This window comes from Antennarius striatus, chromosome 21, assembly GCF_040054535.1.
Source record: "Antennarius striatus isolate MH-2024 chromosome 21, ASM4005453v1, whole genome shotgun sequence".
Taxonomy (NCBI): domain Eukaryota; kingdom Metazoa; phylum Chordata; class Actinopteri; order Lophiiformes; family Antennariidae; genus Antennarius; species Antennarius striatus.
Genome location: NC_090796.1, coordinates 10443506 through 10464874, shown reverse-complemented (window position 1 = coordinate 10464874; position 21369 = coordinate 10443506). Strand labels below are relative to the sequence as shown.

Below are 21369 nucleotides of genomic sequence, written 5' to 3'. Positions count from 1 at the left end.
GTGGCACACAGTCAATAAAAGGCACAGAATTCACACAAAAACAAACTTGAAGCTAAAATATGTGAGCAGTGTGTTCAGGCAGCCGCTACATGACAGGTTTGGATGGGAAAACGGTTTAAAATGAGAAAACTGGGGACGTTCTCAGTTAACAGTTTAGTGAGATCTATCATGCACTGGAGTCTGTTTCTATCCTGGCAGCTTCTGTATCATGATCATACGCTCTGCTCCTCTCTATGACTGACTGCTGTTGTTGTGTTTGTTGTGTTAATTGAGTTAGCTCACACTCATATGATATAAAACACAAAGGCACAGCTGCCAGTCAAGAGCATATTATACGATAAAGACAAAAAAACCCAACTGATACTGACTGCCTTTGAAGACACAATCTTCTGTTCACTGAGTTGGATTCATCTTAGTCTCTTTATACAACCAATCATCCACAATCAGACTATGAAGGATGGCTCTGGTATATGGCACCAAGACAACAGCAGGTCTGTAAGTCCTGTAAAATGTGAGGCAATACCTCCACGGATTTGTTTACAGCATCCCACAGATGCTTCACAAGACTGAGATCTGGGAAATTTGGAGGCCAAGTCAACACCTCAAAGATGTTCCTGTGTTCCTCAAAACATTCTGAAACATTTTTAAGTGTGACAGGGTGTATTATCCTGTAGAAGTAGGCCATCGCCATTGGTCAAAACCATTTCCATGAAGAGGTGGGCACACAGTTACATCCACGCAAATAGGAAGACTCATGATGTTCCAGCAGAATGACTTGCCTTCTTCATACATTTCATCCTAGTGACATCTCTTTCTAAGGTAACCACATTGGTGGTGGTGGGATTGTGGGGATTCCACTACCACCAATGTGGTTGTGGTGAAATGAATGTTACTCAAGTCACTTGTCAGTGTTTCTGGCGGATATTATCAATGCGTCCAAATATTTGACAATTAGAAGATGCTCTGCAGTGAGGAGCCATATCCATATTTTACTATTATTGTTAGATCTAACTGATCAACTTTTTTTGCTGTGGCTACAACACCAATCTCCACTGTGAAATATAAGTAAGGATAATGTGACACTCTGTTACAGTATTTCTGTTAACTACATCAGTAGCTGAATCAACATTCATTGGGAGCAGGAAATGGAATCCATTGTGTGTGGGACTTTGTGTTCATGAAAATGAAGGAATGGCTGACCCAGCCCAACAGTGAAGCTAATACATGTGTACAACATATGAACTGGTAGAGAGGAAATGGTATGGTATAGAGATAAATGAAATTATATACAGTATGGACCAAAAGTTTGGACACATCTTCTCATTTAATGTGTTTTATCTTTATGACTATTTACATTGTAAATTCTCACACAAGGCATCAAAACTATGAATGAACACATGTGGAGTTATGTATTGAACAAAAGGTGAAATAACTGAAAACATACTTTATATTCTATTTTCTTCAAAGTAGCCACCTTTTGATCTGATTACTGCTGTGCACACAGTGAGAGTGTCGTTATTGGCGCAGACTTCAATGGACATGTTGGTGCAGGAAACAGGTGTTGAGGAGGTGATGGGCAGGTTTGGTATCCAGGAGAGGAATGCAGAAGGAAAGATGGTGATTGACTTTGCAAAAAGGATGGAAATGACTCTAGTGAATACTTTCTTCCAGAAGAGGCAGGAACATAGGATGACCTATAAGAGTGGAGATAGGAGCACACAGTAGACTACATCTTGTGTAGACAGTGTAATCTGAAGGAGATCAGTGACTGCAAAGTAGTGGTAGGCAAGAGTGTAGCCAAACAGCATAGGATGGTGGTGTGTAGGATGACACTGGTGGTGGGGAAGATGAAGAGGGAAAAGGCAGAGCAGAGGACAAAATGGTGGAAGTTGAAACAGGAAGAGTGTTGCATGACTTTTAGGAATGAGTTAAGACAGCCTCTGGGTGGTTAGGAGGTGCGTCCAGATGACTGGACAACTACAGATAATGTGATTAGGGAGACAGGTAGGAGAGTACTTGGTGTGTCATCTGGAAGGAAAGCAGATAAGGAGACTTGGAGGAATGAGGAGGTACAGGAGTGTATAGTATAGGAAGTAGCAAAGATTAGTCAGGATGAAGTGAGGAGGGCATTGAAGTGGATGAAGAGTGGAAAGGCAGTCGGTCCTGATGATATACCGGTAGAGGTATGGACGTGTCTAGGAGAGATGGCAGAGTTTCTGACTGGGTTGTTCAAGTGTGCTGGTGCCCATTTTTGAGAACAAGGGAGATGTGTAGAGTTGTGGCAACTACAGAAGAATAAAGCTGATGAGCCATACAATGAAGTTATGGGAAAGAGTAGTTGAAGCCAAAGGCAGAAGTGAGGATTTGTGAGCAGCAGTATGGTTTCATGCCAAAAAATAATGTGGTCCAGATGCAGTATTTGCTTTAAGGATGTTGATAGTGAAGTATAGAGGAGGCCAGAGAGAGCTGCATTGTGTTTTTGTCTATCTGGGGTAAGCTTATGACAGGGTTCCCAGAGAGGAACTGTGGTATTGAGAGAGAAAGTCTGGAGTAGCAGAGATGTTAAAGCGGTGCAGGACATGTATGAGGACTGTAAGACAGTGGTGAGGTGTGCTGTAGGTGTGACAGAGGAGTTCAAGGTGGAGGTGGGGCTGCATCAGGGACTGAGCCCCTTCTTGTTCGCTATGGTGATGGACAGACTGACAGACAATGTTAAACAGGAATCTCCATGGAGTATGATATCTGCAGATGACATTGTGATCTGTAGTGAGAGCAGGGAACAGGTGGAGGATAATCTAGAGAGGTGGAGGTTTGTCCTGGAAAGGAGAGGAATGAAGGTTATCCGCAGTAAGACAGAGTAAATATAGTATGTGTGAATGAGAAGGACCCAAGTGGAAGATTGAGGTTACAGGGAGAAGAGATCAAGAAGGTGAATGATTTTAAGTACTTAGGGTCAACTGCCCAGAGCAATGGAGGTTGTGGAAAAGCGGTAAAGAAGCATGTACAGGCAGGATGGTACGGATGGAGAAAAGTGTCAGGTGAGATGTGTGATAGAAGAGTTTCAGCTAAAATGAAAGGAAAGGTGTACAAAACGGTGGTGAGACTAGCAGTGTTGTTTGGTCTAGAGACATTGATGAGAGATGAGGAAATTATATTTGGGAGTGACCAGGAAAGATCGGATCAGGAATGAGTACATCAGAGGGACAGCACATGTTAGAGGTTTTGGAGAAGTCAGAGAGGCCAGACTGAGATGGTTTGGACTTGTCAAGAGTAACATATTTGCAGAAGGATGCTGAGTTTGGAACTTCTAGGCAGGAGGCCTAGAGGAAGACCAAAGAGTAGGTTTATGGATGTAGTGAAAGGGGAAATGAAGGTAGTTGGTGTAAGAGAAGAGGATGCAGAAGACGGGGTTAGATGGAGGCAACTGATTCGCTGTGGTGACCCCTGAAGGGAAAAGCCAAAAGGAGAAGAAGAAGATGGTCAGTCACAGTTTTGATGCCTTCAGTGTGAATCTACAATGTAAATACTCATGGAAATAAAGAAAACACATTGAATGAGAAGATGTGTCCAGATTGATTTTTGAAAATGAATGTCCAACAAAGACATTTGGAGGTTCTCTTCATGATAATGTTAAAATCATATACAGCCAGCTCAGAAATATGCATATGTAAATACTGGCATCTAGTGGTTGACGCTGGTATTGTTGCTTTTTGCTCAGTCTTTTCTTCCTGTGACTCAGCGTGCCACTCCACAGACATACTGCATGGAAGAATGGATTGAAGACAGATAGAATGGTAGAGAAAGAAATCATAAGAGCAAGAGTGAGACAGGGGTAAGGTGAAGTGGAAGAAAGGACAGATGCACAGTAAAAGAGAAGGAGAAAGATGGGAAGAACATTATGACAGTAATGGAGGCTCCTCAACCAAATCCAAGCGTTATCAAGGAGAATTCACCTGGTGTATTCTCCTTGAATACACAAGGTGTATTCAAGGAATCAGTTGAGTGCCAAATGTTGATGCTGTGTTGATGACAGCATGACCCGAAGGACAACGAACCCAATAGCACCAGACATTACGCACATGAACTTTGCTCATTTGCACGTTACTAAGATTTAGAACACCTGCGAGCGGAAAAGTGACTGCTAACTTGAAGTGATCAGCAAAGAAAAACCAAACCTGAAATGACATCAAGGTGTTTGCATGCTGACTTTTTAAGAGAAATAGGAAGGTTTACCCTGGTGTTACTGTTCATTGGAAAGTTTGACAGGGAGGATGGTCTTTCTGCATCTCATTACAAACAGATGGACAGAAATCCATTAAATTCCACACATGCTTTGTATGGCCTCTAAACTTGCACATGTCATAATCTCTTTGTCCTCTTTGTTTTGCAGATGTGAACTAAGTACACTTGAGCAAGTGCTGGTCTACAGAATGTTTCCTTCTTGTTATTGTACATATTTTTCCAGGGGGCATCGTTATCTTTTTGGGTGGTTACATTGGGTGTTTTCCAATGGGGTTTTAATATGACACTTTTGTTTGAGATTTCATAAAAATGTTTGGGTCAATAAGCTCTTTCATACTAGGACAAACAGACTGTGGAACAAAAAATGGCCCTATTTAATATTGTAAACTTCGAGCATTCTCTTTGAGAAGATACCATATGTTCTCAGTTTGAAGTGTTTGTTTATTTCATCTGGAGCCTAGAGATCCAAAAGAATGTATGATAACAAGTTCAACATCATCAGCATGTTAACCAATAATCAGTGCAGTTCCAACATTACATGATTTCCCCCGAGTTGCAGAAGCTTCACTTCATCATTCTGAGGAAACGAAGGGCATCCTCAGCAATTGTATCTCCAGCGGTTTGACAGCTGCAAGTGACTGAGCAAGCTGGCATGAAGTGCACCTCATCCATTACAAAATTTAGGAGCCATTTAGAAAGATAAGTTTAGCTCTGTGCTACCTCTTCATGAGCCACTGGACTCCGCTTTACTGGGCTTATTTTAATGTGAAGGAAATGGTGAGACTTGCTCCTCAGAGAGCACTGAATCATGGGTAAAACAGCCTAAAGAGCCAATGGTGGTACTCATTTTACATAAAAAACAACTTTTTAAAAAAAAATTCTTTGCATCTGTTAATTTTAGTCCTCTGATGTAATTGGTTAACTTTAAACCTAAACAGCAAACAATTTAGATTTTAATTAAACTAATTTAACTTACTTTTAGAAGCTAATCTACATAGGTTACTGGTACTCAAATAGAATATTTTTAATAAAAATTCCGACTAAAATAACAGGAAGCACTGCATATGGAAAATCTAACTCGTCACTAATAACATTCAATCAAAATTTAGAATACAGGTAGATGACAACTCTGCCTCTTACAGACAACAACTGCCCCTCCTCCTACTCTTTCTTTGCTCCAAAGGTAAGCTACATGTTACGTGCTAGTGGATCGTCAACATTAACAGCTGACTGGCTGTCGTTGGACGTGCTTAAAAAACTGGTCGAGAGTTCCTTGAAGTGTTTCCTTGTTCTCCTCAAGGGTGAAATAAGGAGCAAAAGCTTACCACAATTAAACTAATCTGAGCAAAGCAATCGTGTGAATCACAAGTGACGCTTAAAGGTATATATTGAAACTATAGGTATGTGTTTTAATATATGTTTTATTACTATTTATTGTACAGTAACATATGTGTTTTTAACGGGTTTAGTGATTTTATGAGTCCAATATTTGTGGATGAAATGATGTAAACTTGATAATTGCTCTTCTGTGTATTTTGAAAAAACCAATGCATAATTGAGAAAGAAGGGCCTGTACCTGTATTTTATTTTGTTGTGTTGTTTTTATGTTCTGTTTTTATTTCTTGTAAAGCTTAGGCAATGCTACTTTTGTTTTTAGAGTAGTGATTGCATTCAAATGACCTCAAATGGAAATTATTGATTGGAATTGAATAAATAAAAACTTACAAACAATTCAACTCACAAACAACTTTTTGGAACTAATAGTGTTTGTATGTTGCGGACTACCTGTATTCAACAATGTGTAGTAGGAAAAGTATAAAATATATCTTTGTACTAGACAGCTAGTGCAAAGAGATATATTTTTGATGGAGACGGCTCCATCAAAATCAGAATCTTTCCTTTTTTTAATTTCCTGGCACTGACTTGAAAATCAGAAAATTTCTGAATATCAGATCTGAAAATCACATAATCCAGTAATTACTCTATCCTTATTAAATATAGGTAGAACAGACAAATACATCTTGTGTATTAATGTACATGATGTTACAAATTTCACAATTCTTAATGAAATACAGTACTTGCACACAATTTGGACTTGGCCTGACAATTCAAAGCTTCCATTAAGAAAAGTACATGATGTATATGTGCTTGCTATGTTTTCGCACCCTCGTGTCCCAAAAAAAAGATTAACACAACAACTAACAAACTGTTCAACACACAAGAAGGAGAGAAACTATTTTGTGGAAGGACAGAAGGAAGTCAGGAAGAGGACGATCAAAAGTCAGTACCATACCATGCTGTGTCACTGATGTACAGCACTAGTTTTTCCACCCCTGGGCAAGAGCAGAGAAGAGAGGCAAAGAACACACAGGACACACGGAAGACAGTTAGAGGAGTAAATACATCGGAAGACATAAAGAAGTTATCAACAATATTAAGCACACACGATTTCTCAGACATGCAGAGTCTAAGATATGGTTGAAGAATTTGGGCTGAGGGGGAAAAATGAGAAGGAAAACAGAGGATGTATCGCACGTATGCGGACACAGGTTTGCAAAACAAATGTTGAGGTGAAATGTAAGTAAAACCTTGAAAGTAAGATTAATATTATGAGGCAAGGATGAGCAACAAAAACTCAAAAGTAAAAAAAACAGCACACTTCCAAAATACTATAAAAACTCAATTTACGCTTGTGGGGTGTGTGTGTGTGTGTGTGTGTGTGTGTGTGTGTGTGTAGATGTATTACATTATAGAAAGAAACGCAAATACATACCCTTAGGGCTCCTTATAGGCATGTGCGAAATGCAATTAAATTATACAAGACAAGTGTAACCCTGTATGCCTGTCTTTGGCGAGAGCATTGAAGTCTAACTTGGAGAGAAGTGTGCTTCTGTTCATTCATGAATTAGTTAAAGTAACCTTCAACATTATACAGAAGCTTCTAATTCAGAGCTCTTTATTTATTGATGTCTCAGAGTAAAATATTAATTTTGCACACCTCCATTAAACACATACGATCTGATCTTTTGACTACTTACTTGTTGACATGTACTGTAGATAATGGATTTGACAAACTGAAGCTCTTTATAAAAGAGTCAAAACAGACAGTAGTTAGAGTGAATTGACACCCTGAAATTATTTCCTTAACCTCATTTAAATACATTTCAGCACAAAATCCTCCTTTCTACAAAGACCTCACAAGTCTTCAGTTAAATATAAGCATATTTGTTCCAATGCAACAGTGAAAAAATTTGATTTGTCTACTGTCAAAATAAAAATAATCAAGTCAATATTACATTTACAAACAACATCTCATTTTTCAATTTGAAGAGTACTGACAAAGTCTACAGAAATTAATTGCAAAACGTAAATATTCCCTTACATAAGCCCTTTAACGTGTAAAAAAGAAGAAAGAAGAAACATCAGGACTATAAACAAACAGTACCCAATGAAGAACATTGGGTACCTAGTAGGAGTGCCAGAAACTAAAACAGAGGGCTTGTATTAGTTATGTATATAACTATATAAGATAACCAAAGCATGATATCATCCCGAAAAAGGCTACAATATCACAAAGTTTTAGATTATCTTGTTTAGTTTGGTTGCTTCCTGTTGGATGACGCTGGCCAATCGGGGTAGAGAGCATTCTCCAGCTCAACAGCTTGAGTAAACAACACTTAAGGCTGTGTCTGTGTGAATTTGCCCCAAGCACACTCACTACCAGGTGATGTAAGGGGGGACAGTGGAGTCTCCCTGACAACTAATCGATCCAGCTGTGATTGATCAGGCCCAACATGTACTGTAGTTGGCATGTTTGCCTTCTGTGTAAATGCAGGAATTAATGGGTGGTCACCTAATCTACTACAGTTTATATATGTGCAGTTAATGAAACATTGTGAACACACAGCATTTTTTCTGCTGTGACAAAATATTGATAAAATCTTTCTTTTCCTTCATTCTTTTTCATTTTAGCCTTTCATTTATATCCAAACTATTTGTTAAAATAATATGTAAATATGTAAAGTTTCATCAAGATGAAACGCAGAATCTCACGTGAGGATGATTTTGGCACCTTTTCTTTTATTTGGATAAACTGGAATACTCAGACTTATCACATTGAGGAGGAAGAGGATTGAGGATTTGAAATTGAGAATAAAGCAGTGTGTTGGACTAAGGTAATGCTTGACAAAGATGGATTTGTGTTTGTTAAGCTCACGTTTCCTAGCAAGATGAGAGGGGATGCCGGGCTTCGGCCTCCCCCTGAAAGGCCTGGAGCGCTGATACTGCCAGGGTGGAGAGAGGAAAGGAACAGAAGGTAAAGCCTGAGGAGAAACAAAAGGATAGACACACAGAAAAGCAGAAAATCACTACAAGGGAGATTAGAAAGAAGGCAGGAAGAAGAAAGGAGGGGAGAAAAACAGAAGACCAAAGATTCTCAGCAATGAATTACTGTTTGTGTTTACAAAGAGATGCATATGTCGGGCTTCTTTATAATGATAGAAACCCTCCATCCACCTGCGACCACTTATCTGGAGCTGGGTCCCGAAAGCAAAAATCCAAGCAGCACCATTCAGCCCTCAAACCGAAATAACAGTTAAGCACCCATACCTAACCTGGAGGAGCAGGGATGCGACCCCCTCGTTCACTGGGATAAACTCCAACATATGGCGGCTGAGCTGTGGGGCTATAAGCAAGCCCACACCAGCCTGGAGGTGACTATATCTAGTTCATACCTCTCAACCTCCCTCAAACGCTCTGGCTCTTTTCCCCCCATTGAGGTGACATTCTATGTCCCAAGAGCCATGTCTTCGTCCAGGCATTGGGTCATCGAGCCCCACACTGTCGATTGCCACCTAGCCTGGCCCTGTGGGCAAAGGCCCACCAACCAGGTGCTCGCATGTGAGCGCCAACTCCAGGTAATGCCAATGTTATAGTGTGTGAGAGGAATTTTTCATCTCTACACATTTTATCAAGTACACATAAGTTTTTACTTACAGTAAGTTCTTTACGGTTTTTTTAAAGGTATGAACCGATTTGACTTCCTGGAATGCTCTTTGAGTTTGGAGTAAATAACCATACAAAATCACGGTCACCTTCTTTTGAAAGACACTGCATTCTGTGTTTGGTTAATATTGCAGAATTCCTGAAACAATTTTTATCACTGTTAAAAATCTCATTAAGAATTATGTTCCCATCTCCGTGATGTGTGTGTTCTCACAGTCTTTTCTCTCCAGGGAGTCTGAGAGGCCACGCTTTCTCTCTGTGTTACACTCGTCTGCGTGCATTGATCCAGCCTTCCTATCATCTCTTGGCAACAACACCTGCTGGTCACCGAGGGAACGTTCTGCCGGGAAGGAAACATGTATGCTTCTTAGCAACTTGCGTTAATTCCTGAATACAGGCAACTACGATGAAAATATGATAGTGAGATATGGACACAGACCAGTTGCAGTGTGAGTTGTGCAATGGTTACGTCTCTGTTCCTCAGCTCCTCTCTGAGCTGCTGCACCTCCTGCAGGAGAGCTTTCACCTGAAAACACAGTTCAGGCCGTAAAAATTAATTCTTAGAAATTTCTGGTCAAGAAACAATGGGTGGACATGGTTAGGGACGTTAAATAATGTATATATGTATAATAAATAATGTTAAATAATGTAACCTGTGTGTCAGAGCCGTAGGATGAGTCAGTGGCTTCAGGACTCAGAGCCATCGTATCATGGTCAACATTTTCCTCCTAAAGAAGATACAAATTTACATTATTATATTACCAATAATAAGTCCTTTAAAAACTTCTTTTTTTCACTGAATATTTCATGCAGCAACAATTTTATGAAACTTGGGTTCCCTCTGGGTGCCCTAGCTTCCTCCCACAATTTAAAACATGCAATATAGATGAACTACTGATTCTACAATTGTCCTTAGATGTTAATGTGGAAATGTATGGTTGTTTGGTTTTCTTAGCCTTTGGATAGTTGTTGTTATGTTGTATAAAGTTGCAACCATGTGTCAAATGTCACACTAGATGCTGATGCTAGTATATTACACTCAATGCTGGGTCTTGAAAATTAGGATCAAGACACTGATCACCCGTGGTGCACTGGCGTCGTGCCCGAAGTGTCCCCCGCCTCACGCCCTATGCCGCTGAGATAGGGTCCGGCTCCCCTTGACCCACTGCGGCGGATATAGCGGTGGTAATCTGAAGAACACTAACTAACTGACACTGATCTCATCTCTTTTTTTGTTCAGTGTAAAAAGACAAAATGTCCATAGGTTCTTCCGTGTGTCTCCTATGTTACTGATTTTGGTCTGCAAGGAAAATCTGTGGCAAACATTAAAACAAACTGACACATCTTGACATGAAGCCTTGGCTAGGCTCTACAACTCCCTGACAAAGCTTTGTAGCCTTACATTTTTCATGTAATTTGTCTATTTTTAACTAAAATCTCTGTCTAAATTAAGCATACCCACATAGTGTTTCTGTAAAAGTTTGATGAAAGTACAACAGCGTCCAGAATGCAACTTTATAAATTAAAGTTTAAAATGAGATTTTACTTGCTCCTCCTCATCTCTCACCTGAATTAGTAACCTCTGCAAGTACTCGAGCTGTGATCTGACAGCAGAACAGTCTTCAGCTAGGTCCTCCACATCGAGACCCAAACCAGGGGTACCAGGAAATAAGCAAGGAGACCTGAGGGGAGACGTTAGTACTATTTCACATTTTCAAATCTAAACTCAGCTGCATTCAGGGACGAACATCAAATGGTCTGTGTCTAAACTTCTGTTATGACTCGTCAAATCCTGGAGAAAAATAATTGTATGAATTAGTGCTGTCAGGCAATTAAGAAAATTAATCCAATTACAGAATTTGTCATTAATTAATCAAATTTTAATCTTTTACCTGCTAAAGGCCCCCAAATGAAGAATCTGAATTCGAGGACATTACAAAATTGTAGTGCATGAATAATCAATAGAATACACCAAAAAGAGAAGATTTGAAGTCCATATTTTTATTGGTCAAGTGTGCTTTATACAAGAAATGCAAAAGAAAAAAAGGTAAAGCACATCAGCAAACCAATTAGGCCAGGTGTATTTCTCAAAAACGCAATACAAATACAGTTTAATAAAATTAATAAAACTCAGAAATAAAAAAAGGCTGAGTCTCAAATAGGCAGACTCTCAATCAAAATGAATGCTAAAGCTGACTCAATACAGCAATTCAAAATGAACAATATGCCTCTAAATAAGGCAACATCAATAGCAAGATACCAACAGGCATGTCCTTTAAAAGGGTAAGCTAACGGTCTCCTGTGTCGGGTCCATTTCTGTTGTCAGTCACCCTGCTTTTGACTAGTGGCGCAGGTACGAAGTGACGTGCCGCTGTAGCCTACGGGTCCCTCAATGGGCCAAATTTAAAATGCTTGCGCATTGACTTGCCACTCACGATTAATTACGTTACTTTTTATAGTGCGTTACGTCGCAGCGTAATTAATGAATTTAATTAACGCGTTAAACTGACAGCCCTAGTATGAATATCTTACTTGAAGCTACCAAGGTCACACATTTCTGTTTGGATGAATAACAGCAATCTAGCTACAAAAGATTGAATGCAGACTGATTTTTGGAATACTATGAGTCATCTTGGTGAACAGAGTGTAAGAATGAGGTCACTGTTCCTGGTCCTCCCAGGATCCACAGTTACAGTGCCTTGCGAAAGTATTGGCCCCCCAAGAACTTTCTGACATTTTGCTACATTCAGGCTTTAAACTTAAAGATAAAAAACTGAAAATATTTTTTTAAAAATCAACAACATGTGAGACACAATCGTGAAATGGAATCAAATGTATTCAACATTTTATATTGTGTTTACAAAAAAAACTGAAAAGTAGGATGTGCGAAAGTATTGGTCCCCTTTGAGTTAATACTTTGCACAACCTCCTTATGCTGCAATCACACCCGCAAGCCTTTTTGGGTATGTTTCTATAAATTTTGCACATATTGAGACAAAAATATCTGCCCATTCCTCCGTACCAAATAGCTCAAGTTCCTTAAGGTTAGATGGAGATCGTTTATGCACAGCAATTTTCAGATCTTTCCACAGATGCGCTATTGGATTGAGGTCTGGACTTTTGCTTGGCCATTCTAATACCTTTATAGGGTTAGTTTTAAACCATTTCATTGTAGATTTTAATTTATGTTTAGGATTATTGTCCTTTTGGAAGGTGAACCTCCACCCCATCCTCAGGTCTTTTGCAGACTCCAACAGATTCTCTGCCAGAATCGCCCTGTATTTGGCTCCATCCATCTTCCCATCAACTCTAACAATCTTCCCAGTCCCTGCTGAAGAAGAGCAACCCCAGAGTATGATGCTGCCACCACCATGTTTGACGGTGGGGATGGTCTTTTCAGGGTGATGTGCAGCGTTACTCTTAAGCCAAACGTAACATTTTGCATTCAGCCCAAAAAGTTCAATTTTGGTCTTGTCTGACCAGAGCACCTTGTTCCACATGTCATCTGTGTCTCCCATGTGGCTTCTTGCAAACTCCAGACGGGCCTTTTTATGGTTTTCTTTCAGAAATGGCTTTCTCCTGCCACACTTCCATAAAGGCCTGATTTATGCAGAGTACGACAAATAGTTGTCTTATGGACAGACTGTCCCACCTCAACTGTGTACGTCTGCGGGTCATTCAGCGCGATCATGGACCTCTTGGTTGCTTCTCTGCTTAGTTTCCTCCTTGTTTGGGCTGAAAGTTTAGAGGGACGACCAGGTCTTGGTAGGTTTGCAGTAGTTTTATGCTCTCTCCATTTTGATATTATTGCTCGCACAGTGATCCGGGAAGTATATATATTGTGAAATCTTCTTGTATCCCATTCCTGCTTTGAACATTTCCACAACTTCATCTTGGACCTGCCTGGTGTGTTTGGTGTGGTTTTCATGATGCCGTTTGTTCTCCAGTGTTCCGTTTACAGACGTCTGAGACCATCACAGAGCAGGTGCATTTAAACTGAGACCAAATGACACATAGGTGCACTCTGTCATTGTTAGTCATTTAGGTCAACATTGGATCATTCAGAAGTCATCAGGGAACTTCTGGAGTCGGTTACCTGAGCTGAGAGAACAGGGGGCCAATACTTTTGCACATCCTACTTTTCAGTTTTTTATCTGTAAAAATATAAAATGTTGAATTAATTCGGTTCCACTTCACGATTGTGTCTCACATGTTGATTCTTGAAAAATATTTTGTTTGTTATCTTTAAGTTCGAAGCCTGAAATGTAGCAAAATGTCAAAAAGTTCTTGGGGGGGCAATACTTTCGCAAGGCACTGTAATTTATAACACGGGACATCAATGAGGGTCCAAAAGAAACATGTGTGAATGTGATGCACAATGGCTAGACCCTACAAAAACCTCTGATTGAGGAATGTAACAGTTCTTAGATTTCTATCTCTCACCTCAGTGCCACTACTACCAGCTACATGATCAAAATCTTTTCCTCCCCTTACATATTTTTGTAAATAGATTTTACACTATGCTTTCAACATCAGGCAAAAGGCTTTGTTTGAATGGCTCTTGCAAGTCTCTGGCACAGTCTTTTTGGGGGGTCAGGGGTGAAGGTTTCTGCAACCCTTGCCCAGTACTAAGTAAACGCTGGAGACATTTTTGGTCACTCCCTAAAGAGAGTCATCTGTCCAGATGGTTTTGAGTTTCAACATACAGTATATGATATAAACTCTGAATGCTAAAGGCATAGATCAGTCTGGAAACAAATTAATTTAAATCCACATTCACTTAGTTCATCAATAGCCAGTGCAGGGTTGGAGAGCAATGAATTGCGAGCTGAGAGCATTGTGGGCTCTACTATAAAACACTATTTTAATAATAATATAACAACATATTACTGCAGCAAAGGTTACAACTTCTGTTTATCTGAGTAGCTCACAAATAATGGTACAAGTTAAAATAATAATATATTCATGAATCTGTAGATTTGGTTTGGAAACATGATTTTTTTCATGAAAAATCCCATCAGCCCATACTTTAATCTCTTTTCAGCACAGACCTTCAAGTTCAGCTCCAGAAAGTAACAATTAATGCTCAGGTTTGTCAAATCAAATGCAGATTAACATTACCATCCCTTACCTTTCATTGTCATTGTGGAAATCCTGTGTTCCCCAGCAAAGCTGCCTCCTCCTCCACTGAGCCATGTGGGAAATCCCACTTCCATCTGCAGTGTTCAGATCAGCAGCATGACAAATTTTGAAAAATATAAAAAGTACATGGCATTTATTTGGAGTATCAAAAACTATCAAAGACTAGAATGTAAGAAAATCAGTCAGTCACCATAAACTTCACAGTATTGAAAACTAAATTGTTAAGTACATATAAATACAGAAATATGTGTGATCAATTATCAATTTGCAGAATTGTAATTTTTTGTTTAATACTTCCAACTACTTCTTTGGAACAATCTGTTGCTTTTCTTTTTATTTATGAGAAATTATAAAGGATTTTAGGTGGCAAAGAAGCAAATTTCTGTGGAATAACAGCTACACAAATTGATAGATCATACACTTTAGGAAAGCAAATGACAAATTATTAATGACAATGGTAGCACTGCACACCAGCAAAGCTATTTCACTGAAAGCAAAACAATAATAAAAATAGATGGATTGTGTCACCATCGCCACTCTGATAGCCCCGGCAGGACTAGGATGAACAGACACACAGATACCCACAGACCTACCACTGTGCAGCGAGACATCTTCTGTAACATCTGCGTCCAGCATGAGGTCATCATCATCCAGATCACATGACTCCAGGTTATTTAAGATATCCTGAATGATGCACAAAGAGTGGTGTTTTTTTATGTGCTGTACTGTAGTTTCTTTGACATGCTTCTGATACATGTAAATGTTTGCACACATGCCTTATGTTTGGTTTATTTCCATTTTTTTTGATAACTATTTCATATAATGATGAAAAACATTTTCATTTGGCTAAATTCTGATTATCTCTTGAACTACTTACAATTTGCTGCACACCTTTTTCAATGACAAAATTATCACTACAAATTATTTAAAACCACAAATTGATACTGTACACCTGCAAGATGCTCATGATTTACTTTTTCTCCTACATCAAGTGTACTTTGTATTTATTTATCATTCCCTGTGTCAGACAAGGAGGTGGAAAAGCAGGACATTTATCCCGCAATGTGAAGGGTGGATAGTGTCCGCTTACATTCCAGGTTATATGGGATTGAGTTTAGTTAGAATTCTGAGTGTTGTTTGTTTGCAACAATTTTCCCAGGAAACCTAAACTTTAAAAGTTCAATCAAAAGTAAAAAAATAAACTTCACATAACATGAGAAAATCTCCTGAAAACATACAAAAAACAGTCTGACTTCAGTTTTTCTGCCTAGAGAAGCTTAGTCACAGCACAGTAACTTGAGAGCAAACCAAATGTTCACCATGAATAACAATAGCAATTGCACTCGCGCACACACACACCTGCAGAAACTCTGTCGTCTGTTTGTCCCTGGTGGCTGAGGCCAGCCATCCATATCAACAAATACAGTCATAATCTTCTCTTTTTGCCACCCTCCTCTTCTCCTATCTTTCATGCTCTCTCACTTCAGTCTTTTTTCTTGGCCCTTTCCACCCATTTCCTTTCCTCCCTTTCTTTCATTCCTTTTTTCCTAATTTACTTCCTCCCTTCCTATGTCTCACGGTCCACTTCTTTTTGGTCTTTCCCATCTTCCTCTTACCATCGGTCCTAGTCATTTCCTCTCCATCCAACCTTCCTCCATTCACTTTCTGCCAAACATCCATCTTTCTTCTAGTCAAGACAATTTGCAGTAAAGCCAATTTTATTCATATGTGCATCAGAGGGCTTTAAAGTATGAACAGTATGTAAAGCCTCTCTCTTTAGAACTACAATTTGAGCAAGGAAAATCTCTAAGAAGTCAACAGGGAGCATTTTAAACTTCATTTTAACATCAATATTTGATATCTTATTAATAAGAACACCTTTACTTTAGATCATTGAAAACTTGTTCAACCTGTAAGATTTTTAAGAAACAAAGTTCTGACCGGCCCTGAATAAACAGTTGAAGATGGATGGATTGATGGCTGGATAGATGGACGGATGGTGTTAACCTATATATTATGCATAGCTTGTACCAGATGTTTTACTGCCACTTCCTACCTATATTGCATCCATAAACTTCATAGCTACATCACTGAAGTTTTAATAGTGCGACTGTTTAATCAGGTTAGGAAAAAGATATATTGTTGTACTAAGAATAGCCGCAATGTGCGATTTAACAAATGCCTGCATGTAGTCAGACTGACTACTTTTTCATCTTTTACATACTGAAAATCTCATTTTGGGGATAACTACATTATGCATTATGACAACATTCCTTAAAAAAACATTCCAATTTAAGTACATTTAGTCTCAGTTGTTGAAAAAACAAAATCAGATAAAAAGTAGACATTCACTGTTAATTTTTTTGGACTAAAAGTTCTCCTACACAAATTTTGTTATTTCCTTGCTTGTCTGACATCTGGCTTTGATCATATCCTGCTGATGTTCTCCCCCTCAAATTCCCTCTTTCCATTTCCTGAACCTGTCGTCTTTCCTCCTCTTGTTCTTTATTCCCCTCACTCAATCAGGCCTCCAGTGTTTCAGTCCAACATGTGCTTATATAGTAACACACATGACAATTTGCAGTGACTTTTTGAGGATACACAAACATTCTTCATCATCAAAAAACACAAAAACAATGAGCATCCTACTGATTTCAGGTTGTTTGAATAGTAGACCAACAGTTTGGGGAAACACTGTCAGACACACATGTAGAGCAGTCTGTCCTCAAGCCAACACAAACCCCCGGTGCTCATTTCAAACATTAATTTTAAACAATATGTCAGCAAAGATGGAAGATCAGTATACGAAAATATAAGTCAGTGATTAAAAAACTGCTAGCTGGGTCATAACTTGTTAATTTCCTCACTGAACTGACTGCTGGAGCTCTGCTGCAAATTATAAGCATTATGAGCAAATTACTGCCCAAGTTGAATCCTCAGGACAAATGAGTGAAAACTGTTAACTGATCAGTTAACTTTCCCTAACTCTGTTAAAATTCCAAAAACCTACAAGAAGATGGAAATATAAATGGTATTAAAGAAGTGACAACTGCAACACTTTTCAGGAAGTAACATCTAATCACCGACTCTGGTGATAAAGGGTTAATAAAGGTAAGAAATAAAAAATAATGCCTATGTGTGTGGTTCATTGTATAGACACAAGATGGCGCCAGAGAAACACTGTTTCTAATAATGAAACCAAATACAGTGATACCTCTGTACTCGACCATAATCCGTTCTGAGGTGGTGGTTGAGCACCGATTTGTTCGACCACCGAAACCAATTTTCCCATAAGAAATAATGGAAAGTATTTTAATCCGTTCTTACCATTTAGAAAAATACCTAAAATATTATAAGAACGTGTATCTAAACAACAATGAATACGTAAATGTGCACAAGCAGTACATGATAAAGATAAAGCATTATAAACCATTTTGTATAATTTACTTTACGTTTTAGAGAGCGGTTGATGGCACTAGCGTCATCATGGAAGGGGAATCTCTTCCATGATGACGCTAGGTAACGCGCCTCCAGGGGTTTTGTCCCTCCTCTCTCTCTTCCGTGGAGGTGAATCTGGCTGGGCAGTAGCCTTCCTCTATTCTTTAAGAAGGAACCTGTCCATTGTCAGTTGCTTCTGCTTCAAGATAGTGGAAATGGCTCGTACACCACTTTCATATTTTGCTATAATTTCCGTACGTCTTTGCGTACGTAATTTGCGTACGTGTTACTCCGCTGGCGGTCTGAGTCGAACTGACGCTTACCCGCTGGCCGAGGAGCGCGGCCGAGGAGCGCGTTCGGGTCGACTCGGCTAGTAGAGTACCGAAAATCTGTTCGGGGTCCGATACATTTTCTACTCGAATTTTTTGGTTGAGCACCGATTTGGTCGAGTATAGAGGCGGTCGAGTACAGAGGTATCACTGTAGTCTCCATGAGAAGTAGTGTGCGATTTAAATATACAAAAGTACTTTTAGTACCACGAAACAGCTCTGATTTACATAGATGGCTGTCATTTAACATGATTTGCTAAACTACACACCAATTCATTCATTCAGTTTCAAATATGTGAAGCTGTGAGTAATCAGTAAAAATCAATTATTTCAATAAGATGTGTTAATTCAATTTCCTGTAGTTTTCATCCTTCCAATTAAAAAGCAGGATTTGTCATACCATTACTTGTTGACTTACCATAAGCCAGCCATGACCTTTTTTCAGCTGTCAAGCTGTTGGCTGAAAAACACTGTCAGCCATGTTAAAATAGTGCGGGATTTCCATTCTGCCATGGGACAAGTTGTGGGTTTCACCTATAGTCACCTCGTTGTGTTCAAGATAGTTTCCAAATAAATTTCTGCCTCTAAGTCCAGGTGCACATTTAAAGAATACAGTATTCACTGAAATGTATTTTCTAATTCCTAAATCAACTGCAGTGCACCCTAGTTCCTCGCGGGTAATGCATTCCAGGAACCACACGCGACTAACAAATTCCATGATAGAACGTCAAAACTATTTATCTTATTACTTACAGTAATTTAAACATTGATGAACCCTCCCCATACTGATATTGAACCACCTTCTATCTGTATTACCTTTTCCCACACTCTTTTTAAAGAACTTTTGTGTGTAACGCAATTCCGAGACTCACGGAGCATAGCGCACCTTCGGATGCCGTCATCCAATAGAATGTGCATATGGTATCATGTGATTGCCGACCCAAAAATCCGAGATTTTGATGAGGTGAGGTCGCGAGCATTGACGCGCGAATGCGCAAGGGTGTACTGTATTACAATTTTGCCTGCATCATACTTACTACTATGAATCCCCACCTACAGTTATATATTTGAATAAGCTCACTTGAAGACCTCACGCCGTCACGCTTCCGGTGTCTACCTGGAAGTTGGGGCCGCTAGTCGAGTTAGTTCCGGTCTTCACATTTGTCCATGTCTCTCACTTACGGAGCAGTTTTGGCTTAGTCAAACATAGCGGTTTATATTCTTTGATTGTGACAGACCTCACGTTGTTGTGTGGGGAACCCCGATGCTTTATTCACCAGGACGAACTCACAAAGCCAGTGTTTATCCGGATGGCCGGAACATAACACCGAAGTGGCCTTCGTCTTCGTGTTTGTCGGTCTCACACACATGGAGCCGTTATGACTTTGTTGGACACAGCGGATTGTTTTCTTGTGACAGCGAGGAAAAAACATACAAAGTCTGATATTATTGTTTTATCGTGGAGTTTCCATGGGTTCCCGTTAGTAATAGCTATATTTTATTAACCTACCTTGTTAAGACAGTCATGATGTACTACTACGGAACAAAAATGATCGTAAAAGCCTAAATATTGCAGAAGACTCAGTGGTTTAAACAAAAGTATAACTAGTGGTAACTAGAACCACGGCAGTAATAGACTGCAGCTTCCCTGAATTCAAAATTTTACCCTGACCTACCTACTTTCATAGGTCAGGGTAAATCAAAGCATAGGTACAGTATATCAGAGCACTAGCTTTGACTATGGTCTTATTCACACTGGCCTTCTCCCTCATCTTAGAATCTTCTTCGGTTCCTGGGTGTACAAAAGTTGAAATTTGACCTTGACTTATTTTTGTCAAGGTCAGGTCATCATCTCTTTGTGTCCCCTTTGCCGTCGTGTGCTTTTTGTTTTATCTTTCTATCTGCAGCGGTTGCAAAGATATTTGGTGGACTAATGAACGGACGAACGGACGAGCACAGGAACACTGACAATTACAAAATATCACCACTTTGAGGCAGGATGTAATAAAGGGGAATTAGATGGCTATGGAACATGTTTGATAATCATACCGTTATAGTTGGAGGACTTCAAGTTCAGACTAGTTTAAAAAATGCCAACGGCAGACAGTAGCAGACACTTAGTTGAATTGAGACGAGCTGCTCCTGTATGTCAGATGTTCACTTTGTTCTTTTCAGGCTCTCCACTGAAAATAAACCATTTACTCCTTTCTTCAATAAACTAGCCCCAGGTAGGGACAACAGGACTAGCTAATAGTCGGACCTGCTTTTTCCCCTCCTCCTTGCATTTGGCTTTTAATGGTATAAAAAAAAAAAGTCTTGAAAATATTCAGTTGCTTTCACCTCAAATTCTGACTTCATACAAATAACACATTTTTGTCGTGTTCATTTCTTTTTAACTGCAATTGAAACTTTAATTTTGGGTGGCAGTGGCTCAACTGGTTGGGAACCACAGGTATGCCAGTTCAAGTACCAGCCCAGAAAAAAATACAGTGCAGATTAGTGGCTGGAGAGGGGCCAATTTACCTCCAAAACATTGCCAGGGTGGATTTGAATAAGGCACGAAGTTAAGTGTACAACAGAGAGCATAACTACCTTTACAGTTGGGCATTTATTTTTATCTAAATATCTTAATTTCCATGGCTGTTTTAAATTTGACTTATGTGATGATTTTCATGGAAACCTATTGAGCACGTTGAGGTCAACTATTGTAGTGTTGCCTTACTATGCTGCTGATGTCAGAGGCAAAGCTTCCAATATGATGGGTGGTGTTGCTGCTGGTGTTGATGGAGGTAGTTGTGGCAGCACCACCAAGTGGCTCCAAACCTTCCTCATCCCACATATAAGTTCCTCCAGACCCACAGCTGTCTGATGGGGACAGATCCAAGGACGACCCACCCTGCAAAAAATATTTACAATTAAATTAATTTTGTTATCATTAATTATTGTTTTTGTAGCGATGACACGGCATAATTTTGAGATAGCTCCACCATCATGCATTTTTTAAGTTACTTTTGATTTTTGACATGAATTTAAACTTTTTTCAAAGGCAATAGAGTAAATATCTCTAATTTACCTGAACACACTCAAGGTAACATTTGGTTGTGTTAATAGTATAAAAGCTGGGACTTTTTAAGAGTACCTGCATGAGCTACATGAACTGGGGGGCATAGCGAAAATCGCATAGTGAATAGCACCATTACCACCACCACCAAAA

At 39.4% G+C, this 21369-nt stretch overlaps 1 protein-coding gene across 1 annotated transcript in view; it reads right to left on the bottom strand.

Annotated features, from left to right (window-relative positions):
• Positions 1 to 21369, bottom strand: part of ccser2b (coiled-coil serine-rich protein 2b) — a 42422-nt gene that overhangs the window by 7420 nt on the left and 13633 nt on the right. The window contains exons 6-12 of the mRNA XM_068305205.1: positions 20878 to 21051; positions 14982 to 15072; positions 14378 to 14462; positions 10814 to 10928; positions 9900 to 9974; positions 9686 to 9772; positions 9461 to 9586 (exon numbers count right to left, since the gene is read on the bottom strand). Of these exons, the coding sequence (XP_068161306.1) occupies positions 9461 to 9586; positions 9686 to 9772; positions 9900 to 9974; positions 10814 to 10928; positions 14378 to 14462; positions 14982 to 15072; positions 20878 to 21051 (753 nt within the window). The remainder of the gene's footprint in view (positions 1 to 9460; positions 9587 to 9685; positions 9773 to 9899; positions 9975 to 10813; positions 10929 to 14377; positions 14463 to 14981; positions 15073 to 20877; positions 21052 to 21369) is intronic.